This window comes from Nuphar pumila, chromosome 8, assembly GCF_984573655.1.
Source record: "Nuphar pumila chromosome 8, dmNupPumi1.hap1.1, whole genome shotgun sequence".
Lineage (NCBI taxonomy): Eukaryota > Viridiplantae > Streptophyta > Magnoliopsida > Nymphaeales > Nymphaeaceae > Nuphar > Nuphar pumila.
This window is the reverse complement of record NC_143256.1, coordinates 116,701,748-116,719,233: the sequence shown is the minus strand read 5'-3', so window position 1 is coordinate 116,719,233 and position 17,486 is coordinate 116,701,748. Positions and strand designations below refer to the sequence as shown.

General features: G+C 42.0%; 1 protein-coding gene across 1 annotated transcript; it reads right to left on the bottom strand.

Moving 5' to 3' along the window:
* Positions 1-210: 210 nt before the first annotated feature.
* LOC149830348 (transcription factor bHLH130-like) lies at positions 211-7,842 on the bottom strand. The gene is made up of 6 exons (XM_090016460.1): positions 6,128-7,842; positions 4,849-5,225; positions 3,079-3,249; positions 1,165-1,230; positions 992-1,060; positions 211-699 (listed from the first exon to the last, which is right to left on the bottom strand). Exons 1-6 carry the CDS (start codon positions 6,564-6,566, stop codon positions 628-630), a joined length of 1,194 nt encoding a protein of 397 aa, XP_089872586.1. The 5' UTR covers positions 6,567-7,842; the 3' UTR covers positions 211-627.
* Positions 7,843-17,486: the final 9,644 nt, after the last annotated feature.

Genomic DNA, 17,486 nt, shown 5'->3' with positions numbered 1-17,486 from the left:
TGCCGTTGAAAAATAACCTGATCCAAAACCGAACTTCACAACCTTATACTTACCAACCACCTCAACTACCGACTCCCGTTGAAAAATAACAGCCCAGGGTTAAAAGTTGGTCTGCCAGGTCTCGCCCCTCACCACCTTCCATCACAAAGATGAACAGCTAACGGGATTTGCATTTATTACACCGCTTACTCCAAATCAGCGACAATAAAATGAAAAAGCAACATTTATTAGTTATTACATAGTTTACTAAAAACCGTGGCAAATTACAGAATGATACAGACAGATGAAGGGCGATCTTCTGTTGCACAATAAAACCCTAACACTAGGTTGAAAAGTGGAAAGAAAAAAAAAATTCCATCAGATCCCTGCTACATTGAGCAGACCACCCACTTTTACACATATTTCTACTGCAAAAGCTACATCTCGTAAGGTTATAACAGATTATACACCCACCCAGATCAAAAGATGCTGATCCTGCTGTCCACCCCAACTTTTCCTCTCCGCTCCTCACCAATTAGAGTCGAGCATCTTTGTGGTCACAAACAGCTGCTACTCTCTATCTCTAAAAAGGGTCAGAATTTTTTTTTTCTCTCTTTCTTATTTTTCTCCCAGGGATTGCACATAAATTTACATTCCAGAGCTTGGGTATGACTTCTGTTTGCTGCCGCATGTACAGTTTGAACGGCTCTCAGAAAGCGCCTGTTAAAAAAATGGTAAAAAATAAAAGTTAGAAAAGGTACTTGAACTAGAAGATGGGTAATGATATCGTGAGCTTGAGCCAACTGAGCCACTTGGTGAAATACGAAGATTTCCCCCGTTGGATTCCAATAGAGCGAATCCAGGCGCTTTGGTCTGACGTGCGCTAATGACGCATGTCAGAGAAAGCATCTGGTGCGTCGCCATCTCCATCAGACGGTCCAACCGACACTGCAGGCGATTAGCCTGAGCATGCGGCTCATTCTACAATTGCTTCCTTTTTTCTGTCGCATACCTGGACCTTCTTCTGGAGGTCCTTGATGTAGTCGACTGCCAAATCCAGCATGTCCGCCGTGTTCGTTTGCTGCGCAAGAACACAACTTAGGGTCAGGAGAAGGTCCCCACTTTAAGAAATTCATTTACGTTACAACTGGTCTTGGTTAGATAATTACAAATGATGGCATTTACCTTATCCATGTTGGGCACAAGCTCTTGCAGTTTTCTCATCCGCTCACTTATGCGCGTTCTTCTTACCTGTTTGGAAAGGATTCAGAAGAAACTCGGTAACAAAAGAGTACTGATATTAATCCGTAGGTATTTTATAATTATTCAAGACGAAAGAGAAAAGTGTTTTGGTGATCGATACGTTGAGTAACTTGAGTTTTTAAAACCCACAAGTCTTTGCAGAAATCTGCAAGGCTGCTTGATCTTTTTTCTAACCCCAAAAAGCACCTTGCTTTGATCCCACTGCATACCATGCCATCCCTGTTACATGCCATGGCTGTTCTTAGTGGATCGAGTGGGCTCGCTGGAGCTGGACGACTCGGCCAGTAGTTCCGGCCTAGCTAGCTAGCTAGTCTTGGATGCGATGATGGAGCTATGTTTTGGTCCAAAAAATTAAAGTGGTTAGTCTAGGAGGATGACCGACAGTGGGTAAATTTAAAAATTCCACCTCACGCTTCTCTGTTCCTGGCAGAACTGTAACTACATTAGGTTCCGCTTAAACGGGCGGCTGGGACCAGCAATGGTAGGACCCAGGCCAGGTTTGTGTCTGGCCGACCAGGACCACAACCCCATTTTACATAAGTAGGATGCGTGGGAATCCCATTAAGAGGACCCATGCCTACAGGCTCAGATCTGAAGCCACCTCTGGGACAAAGCACACAGTATCTAATCAAATCTGTAGGACCAGAGCCCCCTTTACCCATATCCACCACAACCTGATCCTATAATAAAAAAAACCCAAGTTTAGCTGATTCGAGGAGTTGTACCGATTCCTCGTTTAGGGCTCACCCCAAACTAGTGATGGCAGTGGATCGGGGGACAAGGACAACGGGGCTCTGCCCCGCCTCGCCCCCTTTGGACCGGGGATGAAGGGCATGAAACGTGGATGAAGGTTAAAATCTATCCTCGTGCGGGGATGGAGGTGGGGATGGACTTACGCTTTTTCCCGTCCCGTCCCCAATCCTTTAAGGAATGACTATAGACTAAGTGGAAATAGGGCTCCACCTCGCCTCCGTTTGGACCGGGGATGGAGGACATGAAACGGGGATAGAGGCGGGGGTGGAGGTTCGGATTTTGAAACAGGGTGGGGGTGGAGACCTTGTCCCCCCACCCTCTGCCATCCCTACCCCAAACACCATTGGCCACTTAAAACTGATCATTTGAAACAGGGTGGGCGTAGCTAGGGGGGGCAGGACTGGCTGTAGCCCAGCCCTGCCTCCCCAAACAGTTAATTTTTTTTTAAAAGCCCAGTCCTAGCCCAGCCCTGATTCCATATGAAATAGATTTTTATCCATTTTTTAGCCCAGTCCAGTCCTAGCCGAGCCCTGACTGCAGCAAATAGTTTGATTTGTCCATATGAAATAGATTTATATTAATAATTGTAGCCATTTTTTATTTTATCTCAAAAAAAAAAAAATTCGGGGGCGCTGCCCCTAACCCCCGACTATCGCACAAATAAATTTTTTTTTCCTACACCCCTGTTTGCCCCCCTTCACATGAATCCTAGCTACGCCCCTGTGTGTGTGTGTGGGGGGGTGTGGGGGGGGGGGGGTTATTGCCCAAAGAAACTAAGCCCAGGCCGCCTAAAACTCGGGTGGTTAGGACGAGTTGAGATCAAAGGAGCGGCTAAGTGCCATGGTTATGTGACACTATCCAATCACATGACGGCATTGAATGGGACCCACAGCTACATAGTGCAGGCTCACATGAAATACTGTCATGTGATTGGCTGTGTCAAATTGCCATGGCAATTAGCCGCTCTCTGGGTCCCCTCTCGGCTAGGACCCTCACCCCAGGGCCTATGCTGGGCGTCGGAATGTTCAGAGAGATTAAGATAATCTTAGCAAAAATAAAAGGAGAAGTGAAGAGCGTCCATACTCGCTCGGCGATGCTTCGAGGGTGCGTGGCGCAACCGCGCTTGGCACGGACTTTGCACGGGACAGAGTCATGCATCTGCAGAAACTTCTCCACGGCAGCCATCTCCGACGATGTCTTTGGCAGACTGAACTGATGGGTCAAACCAGGCCCGCGGCTTAGCAATTCTCCATTCTGCGAACAACATTCAATTACACATAACAAATCCCCACTAATTACGCACTCATTTTGGCATTTCTTATAGTAGAATGGCAATGGCAGGCAGTCCACGGTCTAGCTTTAGAACATCACACCCCACTAATGCTTGAATGTTAGTTTACTCTTTATAACATAAAAGGAAACTCGGATGCGGTCCACAGCTGACTCAAGAAGGTTTAAGGCCACGTAGAAAGGCATTTTTATTTTCTCGATCGAGCTTAGTTCGAACTATGATCAAGCCGAGCCCCCATCCCATCTACACCCTATCTAAGGCAATGGAAGAGTGCTCCAGCAAATCGAACAAGTCAGCACGCACCATGGTGGACCATGCTGAAACGTCTACACACGCCAGCGGAGCCACGTGGATGGTATGGGAGAGGGGGACATATACGTCCCAAGATAACCAGAACGACTAGGACGAGTCATTCATATATTGTCCATCCAGGCCCTCGCCCAGCCAAGTGACGTAGTACGTCCGGGTTCCATTTTTTCGTCCCTGAGCTCCACGCCTCACCCGAGCCATCCTAGACCCTAACCGACCCGGCTCCCGGACCCCTGTGGCTCACCAAAGAACGAACCTGATAATCGACACGAAAACGCCAACGGGTGTCAGAGGAAAATGATGAAACCATGACGAATTTATACACTGACAAAGAAAACCAACAGACTTTTAAGGCTTTTATTTAAGATCGTCCTCTCGTCCCTTTCCACACTAAATTCATCCCCTCCGGAAAGAAGACAAGGAAAAAGGTTGGTAATAAAAAAGGTAAAAATAAACGAAATGAATGTGGGGGAGGACCACGGGCAGATGGGTGATAGGGGAGCCCTGTGACAGGAATTCTTAATGGCCACACTCTTTTGGTTGTTAAAAAAAAACGGAATATTTAGGTTGTTAAGTTAAAGTCCGCACCGAAATTTCTTTCTAAACTTGGAATCCGAACTAAATAGTCCACACGTGCATGGGCTGCACGTGAGCCACCAACACCCCCTGGGGCTTTCCATTATCATGGAAAAGCTAGTGTTGTGACAAGACGCGGAGGCCAAGATGTTTCTTCACTTTTGCCGATCTCTCCCGCCTGGTAAAATAAAATAAAATTTGCCCACGACTATGCGCACCAACTGTCCAGTTAGCTACCCACTAAAAAAATACACGTAAAACTGCTAAAGTAAACCCACAAAATATTAGAGAGAGAGAGAGAGAGAGACCTGGATGTGAAATAAAGCAGCCGAGAAACTTTGTTGTGGGAAATCACTTAACTTTAGCAAGTCCTAAGGATAGGACCCAACTCAGCAGTCTACTAAGGACTCGTAATTCTAAACTCGGATCTTTATGGTTTCTTTAGTGCACTCATTTGTCCGGAAACTTGGATAACTTGGGATATTTCACAACTTAATATTCCAACTTATCTGATTTTCTATGGATTCGTTGGTAAATTGGTCCATCAGAATAAATGCTCATGCTCTCGAGCCTACATGACTTACGATTAGGATTTAGGAGTCTTTAACGCTACCAGTAACACTTGGGTAAAGAGAGAGCCGACTAAGAGCAGCATGTAAAACTAAAAAAATGGGTACCTGAGTGTGGGAGATGTTAAAACCCACGGGCATCATCTTCGCGTCCAAATCTCTGGCGCGTTTTCTCGCCATGCAATCCGTGCTTTGCAGAGGCGAGAAGTTCTCCGAGACGATATGCGATTCGTCCCATGAGCCGACTGGGAAGCCAGGGAGGTAGCCGCACCGCCCTCGGCTCCCGTTAGCCAAGCCACCCTCCTCCGAGCTGCTGGCCGCCATGCCATCGCAACCCATCTCCGGTATCTGGGACATGAGCCGCGTCGCCGACGACGCCTGGCTTGGGAAGCTCAGCTGCGGCTTCAACCGGCTCGCGGGCGCCGTCTCGCCGTTCGAACCGCTCCCGTTTCTGAAGCTCCCCATGTTTCTCATCACAGAGTACCCTGCAGAAAACGACATGGTGGAAATAAGGAAAACCACACATCTAGGACGGATGATCTACATCTCAACTGATTTTGCTTTTCTTATTCTTTTCTTTTTTTCGCGTAAGAAAAAGAATACTATTTATCGTTTTACAGTGACTTGTTACAGTTTCAAAAAAAAAAAGGTATTATTTTGTATCATTGGTTAATATATATATATATATATATATATATATATATATATATATATATCATCGTTATTAGTTACTACGACCCCGTTTTGTGTTAACGACCTGGTGGGAGTATTATTAGTAGTATTACAAATTGCAGTACAACCAAGGAAATCTTTATTGAGACCCATTTGAAAGCGAACTTTAAAAAAACTACAATATTGTAGACAAAGAACCAACAAAGACGGTATCGTACTGACGAGAATACCCTCTGCAAGACTACAACATTTTCAGGATACAACGCCTCTTGCTCTCGCCTCCGAACACCGTCACCTCGATTATTTTAAAATGACAAAATCACCCCTCAAAAAAATCTCAGTAATCTCAAGGGCAAGATGGTGTCTTTAAAACAGAATCTAAGTGTTTAGGGACAGTCTAGTCATTTAAATTCCATAACACACCGAGTCGGACTCGAGCAACCACGGAAAAAGAACGCCCGGACCTCGAACAAAGATGAAATAACGGAAATGACCCCGGGTCAAAACATCGCTACGGAAGGGGTATACCCGTCATTTAGGGTCCACTGTCATCGATCTCAAAGAAAAGTTCGAGTGGGGAGCTTTTCGAACTTCACTATCACTAATCACCAAGATTAGCCCCGAAAGATTACGTTTAACCCAAAACCAAGAAAACCCCTTAAACAAATCCAATGGCAAAAAAGAAAGAAAAAGAAAATGCAACGGAAAAACTCACCGTTATCGACCGTCAGGTGGGAGAACAACCCGGCGGGGGAGCTGCTGTGCCTCACGAGCCCGCCGCCGTTACTTCTAACGGCGCCCGCCTCGATACCGAGGCCTCCAACGCTGACCCCTCCCAATGCCGTCCGGCCTCCTTCCGCCGCCGGTACCGTCTGGTACAGCATCGGCGAGGAGGACGCCGCGAAGTGGCCGTCGCTCTGCTGGTGTTGCGTCGGCTCCTCCTTCTTGATGCCGGTGTCTCCCGCCAGCCTGAACTCCCTCGACTCGGATGCGAGGCACGACGACTCGCCGGAAAGGAACCTCGCAAAGGCGTTCTCCGTCGCCGCCGCGTCTTCGTCGTCGGCTTCGTTGGCGAGGTGGCCCGCCAGGAGCATGCCCGAAGCGGAACGGTAGCGCATCAGGCTGGGCGCGGCACCGTGGTCGGCAAAATCCATCGTCAGGATCGCGAATTCTCGATCTGTTTCAGGGAGATTCCAGGAAATCGGGCGCCTTTCTTTTTTCCTCTCTTCGCCGGGAAATCGGGATCGGAGGAATTCTGAACTCGCTAGCTTTTCTCTCCCTTTTCCTCTCTTTCTTCCTTTTTTTTCGCAAAAAGAAATTTTCTTTCTCAGCTAAAGAAACATCTGAAACCCTAAAGGAATCACGGAATTTCCACCTTTTCCAACTGCATCTTCCAACCGATCAACTCCATCACTTTCCGGGGTCTTCCTTTCTTTTTCTTTTTCTATTTATTTATTGAATTTTTTGACCGGCTCGACTGTGAAGGGCGGGGCAGACGCTCATAGAAAACGAAAGAAAAGAAGAGCAAAATTCCAGATTTCTCTCTTTTCTAACTTTCTTTTTCAGTTTTTGGCTCTAGTCGAGGGAGGCAATCGCATATTTCAAATCCGAAATCAAGAGAAACTGGAAGATTTCTCTGAACAGAAGTCCTAATTCCACGAACTAGAGAAAGAAGACGAGCGAACCAGAGATCGCGAGAGTTGCTTCCGTCTTCCTATCTCCAGTCTTTCCCCCAAATCCACCTCTCGCAAGCAAGAAAAACTCCTTAAAAAATGGAATTTTTACTTCTTTCGCCAAAAAAATCCAATCGGAAACCCTCCTGATTTGGAGTGCGAGGTCTGCTCGGACCACCGAAATCAAATCGAGAAATTGACCGTTTTAACGACCTTCCGTACGTCGATCTGGTCGGAGATCGACCTGGAAATCGTGCTGTCCGCAAAGAAGCACCACTTTTCTCGTTTCTTTTTTCTTTTTTCCTTTTTCCTTTTGTTTAACCTCGAAACCTATACTTTTTTTCAAAAAGCAGGAGAAAGAAATTATCGAGGTTCCAGGGAAAGTGAAGTGTTTCGGCAAACCGGGAGAAGAAAGCACCAGAAAATCACCACAGAGAGCTAAAGAGGAGAAGAAAGCAAAAGAAGAAGAAGAAGAAGAAGAAGAAGAAGAAGGGGAGGAAGGTCTTCCCTGAGGCGGTTCGCAGGTCTTGACCTAGAGCTCGTTGGAAGCAGAGGCTGGGCTCAGCGAGAGAGAGCAGCAGGAGATCTTTCCTTTTTTAGCACCGCATTAACTCCTCCGAAAACCCTGTACTCCGATTTAAAGCAATGAAAGGCGTAGTATAAATCTTTACTCCTTTTCCCCACCTTAACTCTTCCCTTGTATATTTTATAATAGCGAAGAGAGAGAGAGAGTCGTCCGCTCGTTCACTCGACGCCAAAATCTACGTGAAGTTTTGCCTTTACTTATAGGCGGATATTGGGCTGAGAGAGAGAGAGAGAGAGAACTCACTCACGTCCACGTTCTGGAGTACCCTTTTTTTAATTTTTGGGGTTTATTTATTTACTATACAAAGTTCCCAAAATACCACTTCTATCTGGAAATTTTACGAAAATATTTATTTTTTATTGGATATTTATTATTATTGTCTGAAATTTTGATTAAAAATAATTGGGTGGGTGAGACGGAAAAGGAGAGTTATTGTGGCGACATATAACTGGACACGTAGGGGGACGTTTTGGTTACGTCATTCCTCTCCTCTGATTAGACTTCGGATTTGTTTGTGTGGGTCCATCCCGAAGTCGGAGGAGGTTCCAGCAAATACTGGTTTTTAAATCTGAAGGGCGATCCGAAGTTGTATCAAACAGTACGGGTTGCATTTGAGAGACGCTCGGATCTCGGATCCGAAGATTCTTCTTTCTAGTTAGGCAAGCGAGGTTAAGCAACGGGCCAACCGGGGGTTTTGTCTTGGTTCTTAAAGGACTCGAGTTTGAAGAGCAGCCCATTGGCTCAACAGTCCAATGTGAAGCGGACCAGGTCCTGCCAGGCTCAACCCAGATTCATTTGTAAAATAGTAACAAGTTTTTAACTTCTCATGCACCCAATTAATTATTTTTTTAGTTTTTATAAAATTAACCTAACTAATTAGTAATTGTACCAAGTTGCTATGTAATAACTAAATTTTAAAAAAATTATACTATTAAAATAATAATAAATAACTCAGCCCGAGCCCACCTATATAAGAGGCCGGGTTTTGGCCTAGTACCCAATGGGCATGAGCTTAAAACCTTAGCCCAAACCCCACCTATGGTGGGCCAGGTCAGCTTGCCCATCGGGCTGCCGGGCTCGTTGCCCACCAGTTATACACAACATAGCATTAGGATTTGAACCTGCAATGTCCCAAACACAAGGTGATGTTCACTCGTTGCTCCTATCAAACAAGTGGAGTCCCCTAGATCTCCAATCCATGGATCCTCGTCCGACCCCATTACACTAAGAATCCATGAATTTCAAGACCATTTTAAGATCTAAGATCCCCCGTTTATGCCATGGGGAGGTCGAGAATTTGGCATGCGTCCCACACCAGATCCGATCCCTTGATCGGCATGGATCTATGGTTGAGATATGAGGTATTCAAACTGCACCCAACAGTTTCTTTAAATGCACTTTCTTAAGAAATATAGTGTCTTTCATAGAAAATAGAACCTCTTTCCTACAAAGGATGAAACAAACATGTTTAATATATATATATATATATATATATATATATATATATATATATATATATAACAGGACCTCTCTAATAAATGCAAAAAGCAGCTTCCCAGTCAAAATGCTTTCATACTTTATACCTCTCCCAGTACGAAGCACTTTCCCTCCAAAAATAGCTCTATGTAAGGAAAGAGGTTTTCTCTTATTGGGAATGTAAGAAATGTGAAAAAAAAGAAGCTGGTCTGGCAATGGATCCGATTCATACCAAAGTGTAAGATGGCAGCATAAACCGGTCGGGCAAGAGCAAATCAGGTCCTGTATAGTTGTGGTAATCCGAATTCCAAACTCCGTATATATGGAGTAAATATGTATATGAATCACCCAGGTAGTATCCCATGTGGTAAGCTGGGTCCTGTGTCAAGCTGAAGGCTCAATCATCCCTGTCACATGGAGTGACTGTTGTTCTGGCAGGGTCCTCTTAACCCCAATTTTCCTTTAAAAAGCAAATATATATATATATATATGCACATGAATCGAGTCCAGTCAGGCCAGTGATCTGAATCCAACAGCTTATTCCTGGGAGTGTATCTTAAAATAAGACACTAATGTTCAATCAGGTTGTACACAGATTCACTAATGGGGTCAGATCACAATATTTGTCAGATCTATGTTTGGATCTGAGTCAAATTTGATCCGTTCGTACTATTTGCACGTAGGAAAAAATTACCTTACAGAATTTGAATTACCTGAATTCGGCTCTACCTCATCGGATCTTATTCGTTCTGGATATGTATATGGATCTACGTACAGCCCAGAATTCAAAATCAAATAAATGACAATGGCCACTCGGTCCTTGTCTGTTTCACAAATAATGTACAGATGTGAACAGGTTGGACTCTGTTCAGATTTAAGCATTACCGATACCAACTAATCAGATCTAGCATAATCATATTCAGATCCCAAGTCAGAGTCAGATGGGGAAAACTCAACACGTGATCTTAGCTAATCAAATGTATTATCTGTTTAATCAGTCAAATTCAGTTTGAATTGCAGATTGAAATTCTGACTCAAATCTCCAATTATTTAACGGTTTTTACATGCTTTACAAAATATTCAGATTTGGTCAGATATCCAACCCAAACTTGATCCATTTGGTCAGTGTGGAGGGCCTTTCCTTCGACACGGCACACCTAGCTTTAGGGTCTGTTTGATTGCTTGTCTAAGATTGGACAAAGCACATATTTTGTCTGTTACGTAATAACAGGATGTTTTGACTTAAATAGGAAATCATATTTTTTTATATATAAATTTTAAATGTAAAAAGGCCTAATCAAATTAAATCCTAAATAAAATATCCCTAATTCAAAATCCTAAAACAAAAAGTCCTAATTCAACGCTCTAAATAAAAAAGCCCTAATTCAAAACCTAAATTTAAAATTCCTAATTCAAACCCTAATGTAATAGAGAGAAAAAGGAAAGGAAAGAGCGAACGAAAAGACTGGTCTCTCTCTCTTTCTCTCTCTCTCTAGGGGAACGCTGAAACAATGCTCCTGTGGCATTCAACATTTGCCTGAGAGCACATTCCGGGTGGGATCCGCAACCAACATTGGATTAGAGTATGTTTGATCCCTTGTCCAGGGTTGGACGAAATGAACAAAAAGAACGAAGGTTTTGTTCGTTCTGTTCTTTTTGTTCAAGTCCAACAAATGTCCTTTGTTTGATGAGGAAAGAATGAAGGAGAAGAAGAAACCCTAATAAGTTCCCGAGTCTTTCCACTCGATCAACCTTTTCTACAGCATGTGGATGCCTTCTATGTAAGTGGGCGTCTCAGGTGCTTTCTCTTCCCCAATCTCATTGAATTAAGAACTGGGAGAGAAGTGTTTCATTCTTTCCTCCATCTTCTGAATCACACCTAATGTCTCAGATGCATTGCAACCATCAACTTCATTTGTAAAACCCAAGTTTTTTTCAGGAAAAGTTTTTTTGGACCCTGGTCGGATCCAGATCTGACCCAGATCCGACAACCCATTAGGGTTATAACACCCGAGGCGAGGGGGTGCAGGTTTTTAAAACCCTCTTCTCCCCCCGCACTCCCCCTTACGAAAAGGGAAACCCTTTGAGGGTTTCCCAAATCACACTCCCCCACCCCCCCACCCTTCCATTTTACGAAAGAGGAAACCCCTTTGGGGTTTCCCTATTCGACGCCTCGAACTCTCTTTAAATCAGCGCAGAAGGGAGGAGGGCTTCCATCATCGCCTCCTCCCTCTCGACTCCTCTCCTCTCACGTCCCCCTCTCTGTTGCGCCTCCGATTAGCCCCGGAGGCACCAACTCCCTTTGTGCAACCGCAACCCCAACGCTGCCTCCTCCCTCTCGTTGCGCTCAGCGCCGACAACCTCAAAGGTATGCCTCCATCTCTCTCGCTCTCTGTTTTCTTCTTCTTCCATCTTCTTTCTCTGCTTCTTTGTTTCCCTCTACTGCCAGAGGGCTAGCAGAAGGTTGGCAATCCATGTTGTGCCCTCCCACTCTCTCTGTGGTTGTCTATTTGGTCAGCAGGGGACTAACGGTCTCTGCCGCAACTTTTCCTTTCCCCCTGAGCATGCCAGAAGGCCGACAGGAGGTCGTCGGCCCTTGCCGTGCCTTCCCTCTCTCTTTTGTTGCTGGAGGGCTGGTAAGAGGTCGACAACCGCCTGTCGTTCCCTCCCCCTCTCTGCCACCTCTGTGTTTCGGCTGACAGGCAGGGGCGATACCCCTGCCTGATCCCACTTTTCGGTAAGACCAATGGGGGCTCCGCTTGTCTCGCAGATGCAGTTAGTGCATTGTCACCATGTGTTGGGACGCTGCAAGTTCGAATCCCAAATGGTATGGTTGTATAGTTGGTCAGGGTTTGCTTAACCCCAACCTTCAGGTTAGCCGAGCAGGTCTGGGCTCGTCTGGTTGCCGAGCCCACACATGTCGCCCCCTTCTTCCAACGCGTGGGGTCAACACCCCCTTGTTTCACCTTGACCAGTCAGTAGGCAGAGGTGATGCCCCTACCACTGCTGACACCTTCTTTCATGTGATAGGTCGGCAGGGGCCAAGCCCCTGCCACTCTGTGTTTTCGAGTAAATCGACAGGGGATGAGCCTCTGTCGCCTCCTGCGTTCGTCAGAGAGACACTACAAGCCGAGCTCTGCCATTTTTCTGCCTTTCTGACAGGTCGGCAGGGCCAAGCCCCAACCCCTGTTTGTAATAACAGAAGGTTGGCAGGGGACTTAGCCTCTGCAACCATCTGTCTTCTCTCCCATTGTGACCTACCATTTGGTAGGAGGCAGGCCCTTCTTGCGCCTATTTATGATAGGCAGGGGTGCAACCTTTCTCCTTCTCTCCTTGTGGATTGGCGGGCAAGGGTGATGCCCTGCCTTTTCTTTTTTGTTTGATGGCCTACTAAGTGTTCCTCGTTTACGCAGACTTCATGACAGGTCTCGCTCATGCTCCACGGCCCAAGCTTTGTATCATCGACACTCGTAGGCGCACACAACGATGCAACCTCCCGAAGTAGGAGAAAGACACACGAGGACTCTGGATGAATTAAATAAAGTAGTTGAACCTTGAGATAAGAACAACTGATATTTTCATGCATGCATACATATATATGAATATGACTGATGATGGCCTATCCTTTACTTGTATTAATTAGCTAACTGTGCTAGTTAACTCCACACGATGTTGTTTACATCTTGTGTTGTCTCTTTCCTTTAGTTTAGATGTTCTTTGCATATGTTGCTTAGATTTAATTTCTCGCAATTGCAAATGCTATTACTGCTTTCAATGAAATAAATTATTTATCTTGTGATATCCTACTTTATTTATTCTATATTGTCTATTTATGCACCTACCAGTTTGTTATGAAACTGACTCATTTCATGGGCAGGTGTCAAGTAGGACTTTACTGATGGCCAATTGGTGCGATGCAACATGGCTCAAGATCACTCTCTTTCTACTGGCATCCTGGCTATTCTCTATAAGTAAGATTGGTTTGTGAGCTAACATGCCCATAATTGTCAACTTATTTTTCTCTCTAAAAGAAAATTGCTTCCGCTTACGATTTGAAAGATCAAAATCTTGAACTTTGAAAGCTTTTCTCTAAATGTTTTAAAATTATAAGTTGAAAATTTGGGGCATTACAACTTAGTATCAGAGTAGTTAAGAAAGAGGTGAATCTTGACCGTCGAGCATCCCATCGCACTGTAAGTCTTTTGTATTTGATTTACATGCTTAAACTAAAAGTAATATCCTTGTTTTGTCTGTCTGCTTGACCAAATGGTAGTCATAACGAGAAGTGGCAGACTGTGTCTATTTCATAATGATAGATTAGGTAGAAAATTAGCGAATAGACACTCTGATAGTCTTGGGTTAAGACTTGTTGTTTTTCAGTACGGATTTTGTCAAGCAAAAGTTTATCAATAAAATCACGTATAAATTTTGAGCCCCAAGATTCTTATGATTGTGATGCTTATATTAGCATTTAGGTGAATGGCCCATCACGCCTACAAATGATTAGTTTTAACTTATTAGGTGGATGACATATCACGCCTACAAATGATTAGATTTTTCTTATTAGGTGAATGATATATCACGCCTACATAGTTTCATTGTGAATGATCATATTATGATTGTCTGAGTAAGTATATCATACCACTATAAGAAAAATATGGATTAGCGATGGATGTTATCCATCGTTAACGTGTTTAGCAACGGATTTGCGATGGAAAGTGTCTGTCGCATAATCCTGGTTGCTACAATAAGACAGATCATGTTTGTCGCTAATCCATTGCTAAATAAGGACTGATTTGGTTTTGCGAAAGAATGTATTTTATCGCTAATTTATCGCTAAAATTTAACTATAAATACATATTCATCGCTAATGTCCATCGCCAATTTAAATTCCATCACAAAACATTGACTAGTTTAAATTCACGATGAATATTAGTGACGGATAATATCTGTCGCTAATCCATCACAAATTAAAAAAAATATTTGAAATTTGAATATTAAGAAAATTTCTCGTTATACAATTTGTATAACCTATGTATAAAAAATAAAGTACACATAAAAAATACATATACAAAGCAGGTGAAACAAATTTAACACAAGTTATAAGTTAAACAAATTTAACAACCCAGTACAGTCCTTGCCAAGTTCTAAATAGTTACAAGTGAATATATACAAAGAGTTTCGTTTGAAACAACAATCTTAGAGAAACAAAATAAACACATGAATCTAGTCTTCGCCAAGATTCAGGGCATCATCATCTTCATTGTCTCGATCTGCCCCTCCATCCATGCCTCCATCAGCTCCTCTACACTGATCATCTCCAGCATCCTACAAGAGAACCAAAATGTTAGTATTGATAAACAAAATATAATGAAATAAATTATATGTAATGCACCTAATCTAATGCAATCAAAGTAAATAGTTGAATGACACATAGACTAGCAATAAAGTGAAGGACAATAACAAAATTCAGATATGTGTTCTAAAACTGACAAAAAAAATTCATAGTGATTCAATCATGCAGATATGTGTTCTAAAATTATCAAAAAAATGTTACAGTGATTCACGCATGCATATAATGTTTATAAGGCTGTCAAATAAATGTGTTATGTATCACAATCATGCATATATGTGTTATAGAGCAGTCAAAAGACTTTCATAGTGATGAAATTATGCTTATATGTGTTCTAAGGTTGTCAAAAAATTTTCATAGTGATTCAATCATGCATATATGTGTTCTAAGGCAATAAAAAAATTCATATTGATTCAATCATGCATATATGTGTTCTAAGGCAATAAAAAAATTCATATTGATTCAATCATGCATATATGTGTTCTAAGGTAGTAAAACAATTTTATAGTGATGAAATCATGCTTATATGTGTTCTAAGGTTGTCAAAAAACTTTCATAGTGATTCAATCATTCATATATGTGTTCTAAGGTTGTCAAAAAACTTTCATATTGATTCAATCATGCATATATGTGTTATAAGGTAGTCAAAAAACTTTCATATATGCTAATGTCATGCTCATATGTGTCCTAAGGTTGTCAAAAAACTTTTATAGTGATTCAATCTTGCTCATATGTGTTCTAAGGCAGTAAAAAAACTTTCATAGTTATTCAAGCATATATATATATATATATATATATATATGTGTGTGTGTGTGTGTGTGTGTTTTAAGGTTGTAAAAAAACTTTCATATTGATTCAATCATGCATATATGTGTTATAAGGCAGTCAAAAAACTTTCATATATGCTAATATCATGCTCATATGTGTTCTAAAGTTGTCATAGTGATGAAAGAATGCTTGTATGTGTTCGAACTACAAAAATAAGAGCATATGAAAAAGTGATGTGGTATGTATTATAAGATGTATTTCACTAGCTCGAGTATGCTTCCTCATTTCTTGTTTGACTTTCATATTCTTCTTTTTCTTTCTCCTCCTCTTCATCCTCTTCGTATTCTTCTTCATTGGGTGTCCATCCACTTGGTATATCATTTGGATCACATTCTTCCATACGTGTGTCATCGGACAATAGAGATGCGACATGCAAACCATGTGTGACATCGTGACCATAAGAGAAGTCATACATATCATCTGATTGATAGTAATCACCCTCTTCAATATTCTTGTCTTTCTGTAACTGATCATACTTGGGGTATAGTTTAGACTTCACCTTGCAAACCGTTCACCATTCATTTCTATCTGACTTCCTTGTATTCAGATATGAAGTATAGTAAACTTGTTGAGCTTGCGATGCTAATATGAATGGTTCATATGTTCCAAACCTTGATTTATGATTCACCTCCATAATGTCTGAGGCTTTGTCGACTCTTGTTGTTGTAGGATCAAACCAATGACACTTGAATAAAGTTATCCTGTTATTTAAGCCTAAGTAAGTCAACTTTATTATTTCTTCTATAACAACGTAGTAGTCAAGTTCATTTTCACCGTAACTACTACCCATGACACACACGCCACTATTCATCGTTGACTTGTTTACACTATAGTCTTTTGTATGGAATTGATAACCATTTATGATATATCTGTTGTAACATTGCACAATTTTGGTCAGACTATTTTGTAAATCACATATTCCTTGATCATTAACATCACCATGACGAACCTACAAGCATAAACAATTATTGTAAACACGATCAATTAAGTAACATATTGTTGTTTACACGGAAAAAATGCATGTCATCGTCCTTACCAACTCTTTCAACCATGCCACAAACTTATTTTCATGTTCTTTTTGTAATTCTGAATTAGTGAGATGGGGAAGTTTTCTTCGCAACTCCAGATCAAATTGTCTGCACTTAACAAATAATTATATTACCGAACCATGTACGCAGAGAACTTAGTGTAACATATTATGTATACTTACTCGATGTAGGGGTTGATCTCTAAGCAGTTAAAAAAGATATATATTTGTGTTACGTCTTGCTCTCGATCTTCCAAGAGTCTTGACCAGCAACTGCCAAAGGCATTTCTAAGTGGTTTAAATATCGATAGTTTGACAACCACACTAACTTGTTCTCCATCATCATTACGAGGTGGGCAAGTGTAATATGTTGGAATGTGAGGCTCAAAGTACATAGATGAGAAATTTGAAATCTCTTCTAAAGTGTATGCCTCACCAATTGAACCCTCCACTCTTACTCTATTCCGAACCTTTTTTTTTAGGTCAAATATGCATCTATCAACAATATACATCTCGTAATACAATAAATTTTCAATAGCATTAGAGAGAAAAATATATAAAAAAAAATTATCTTTCAAATGGGTACATCTATCAATATTGCACAGTACCACCAACTCTAAGTTCATATGGCAAGTGTATGATCACATGTTCCATAACGTCGAAAAATGCTGGAGAAAATATCTTCTCTAGCTGACAAATAGTAGTGATAACATAATCCTCTAGATTCTTTACCTCAGTTACTACAACTTTCGATACACATAATGTTCTAAAAAATCAACTCAACTTGGATAATACCCCCATATAAGTTTGTCTAACATATCATGGAATGCTAGGGGAATCAACCGTTGCATGATAACATGACAAGCATGGCTCTTCAAGCCATATAATTGTCTCTCGTCTATCCTCACAGCCCGAGCAATGTTAGAGACGTATCCATCTGAAAATATCATCCGTCTCAACCACTGGCATACCTGCTTTATTTGATCTGGTTCAAGCATGTACCTTGTCTTCGTTTTCAGTACTTTGTCATTATACTCTTTGAGTTTCAATTTTAATCTTTTACATATTACTTTTAAATTCATACGGGCCTTCGAATTATCCTTCATTTTTTCTTTGACATTCATTATCGTA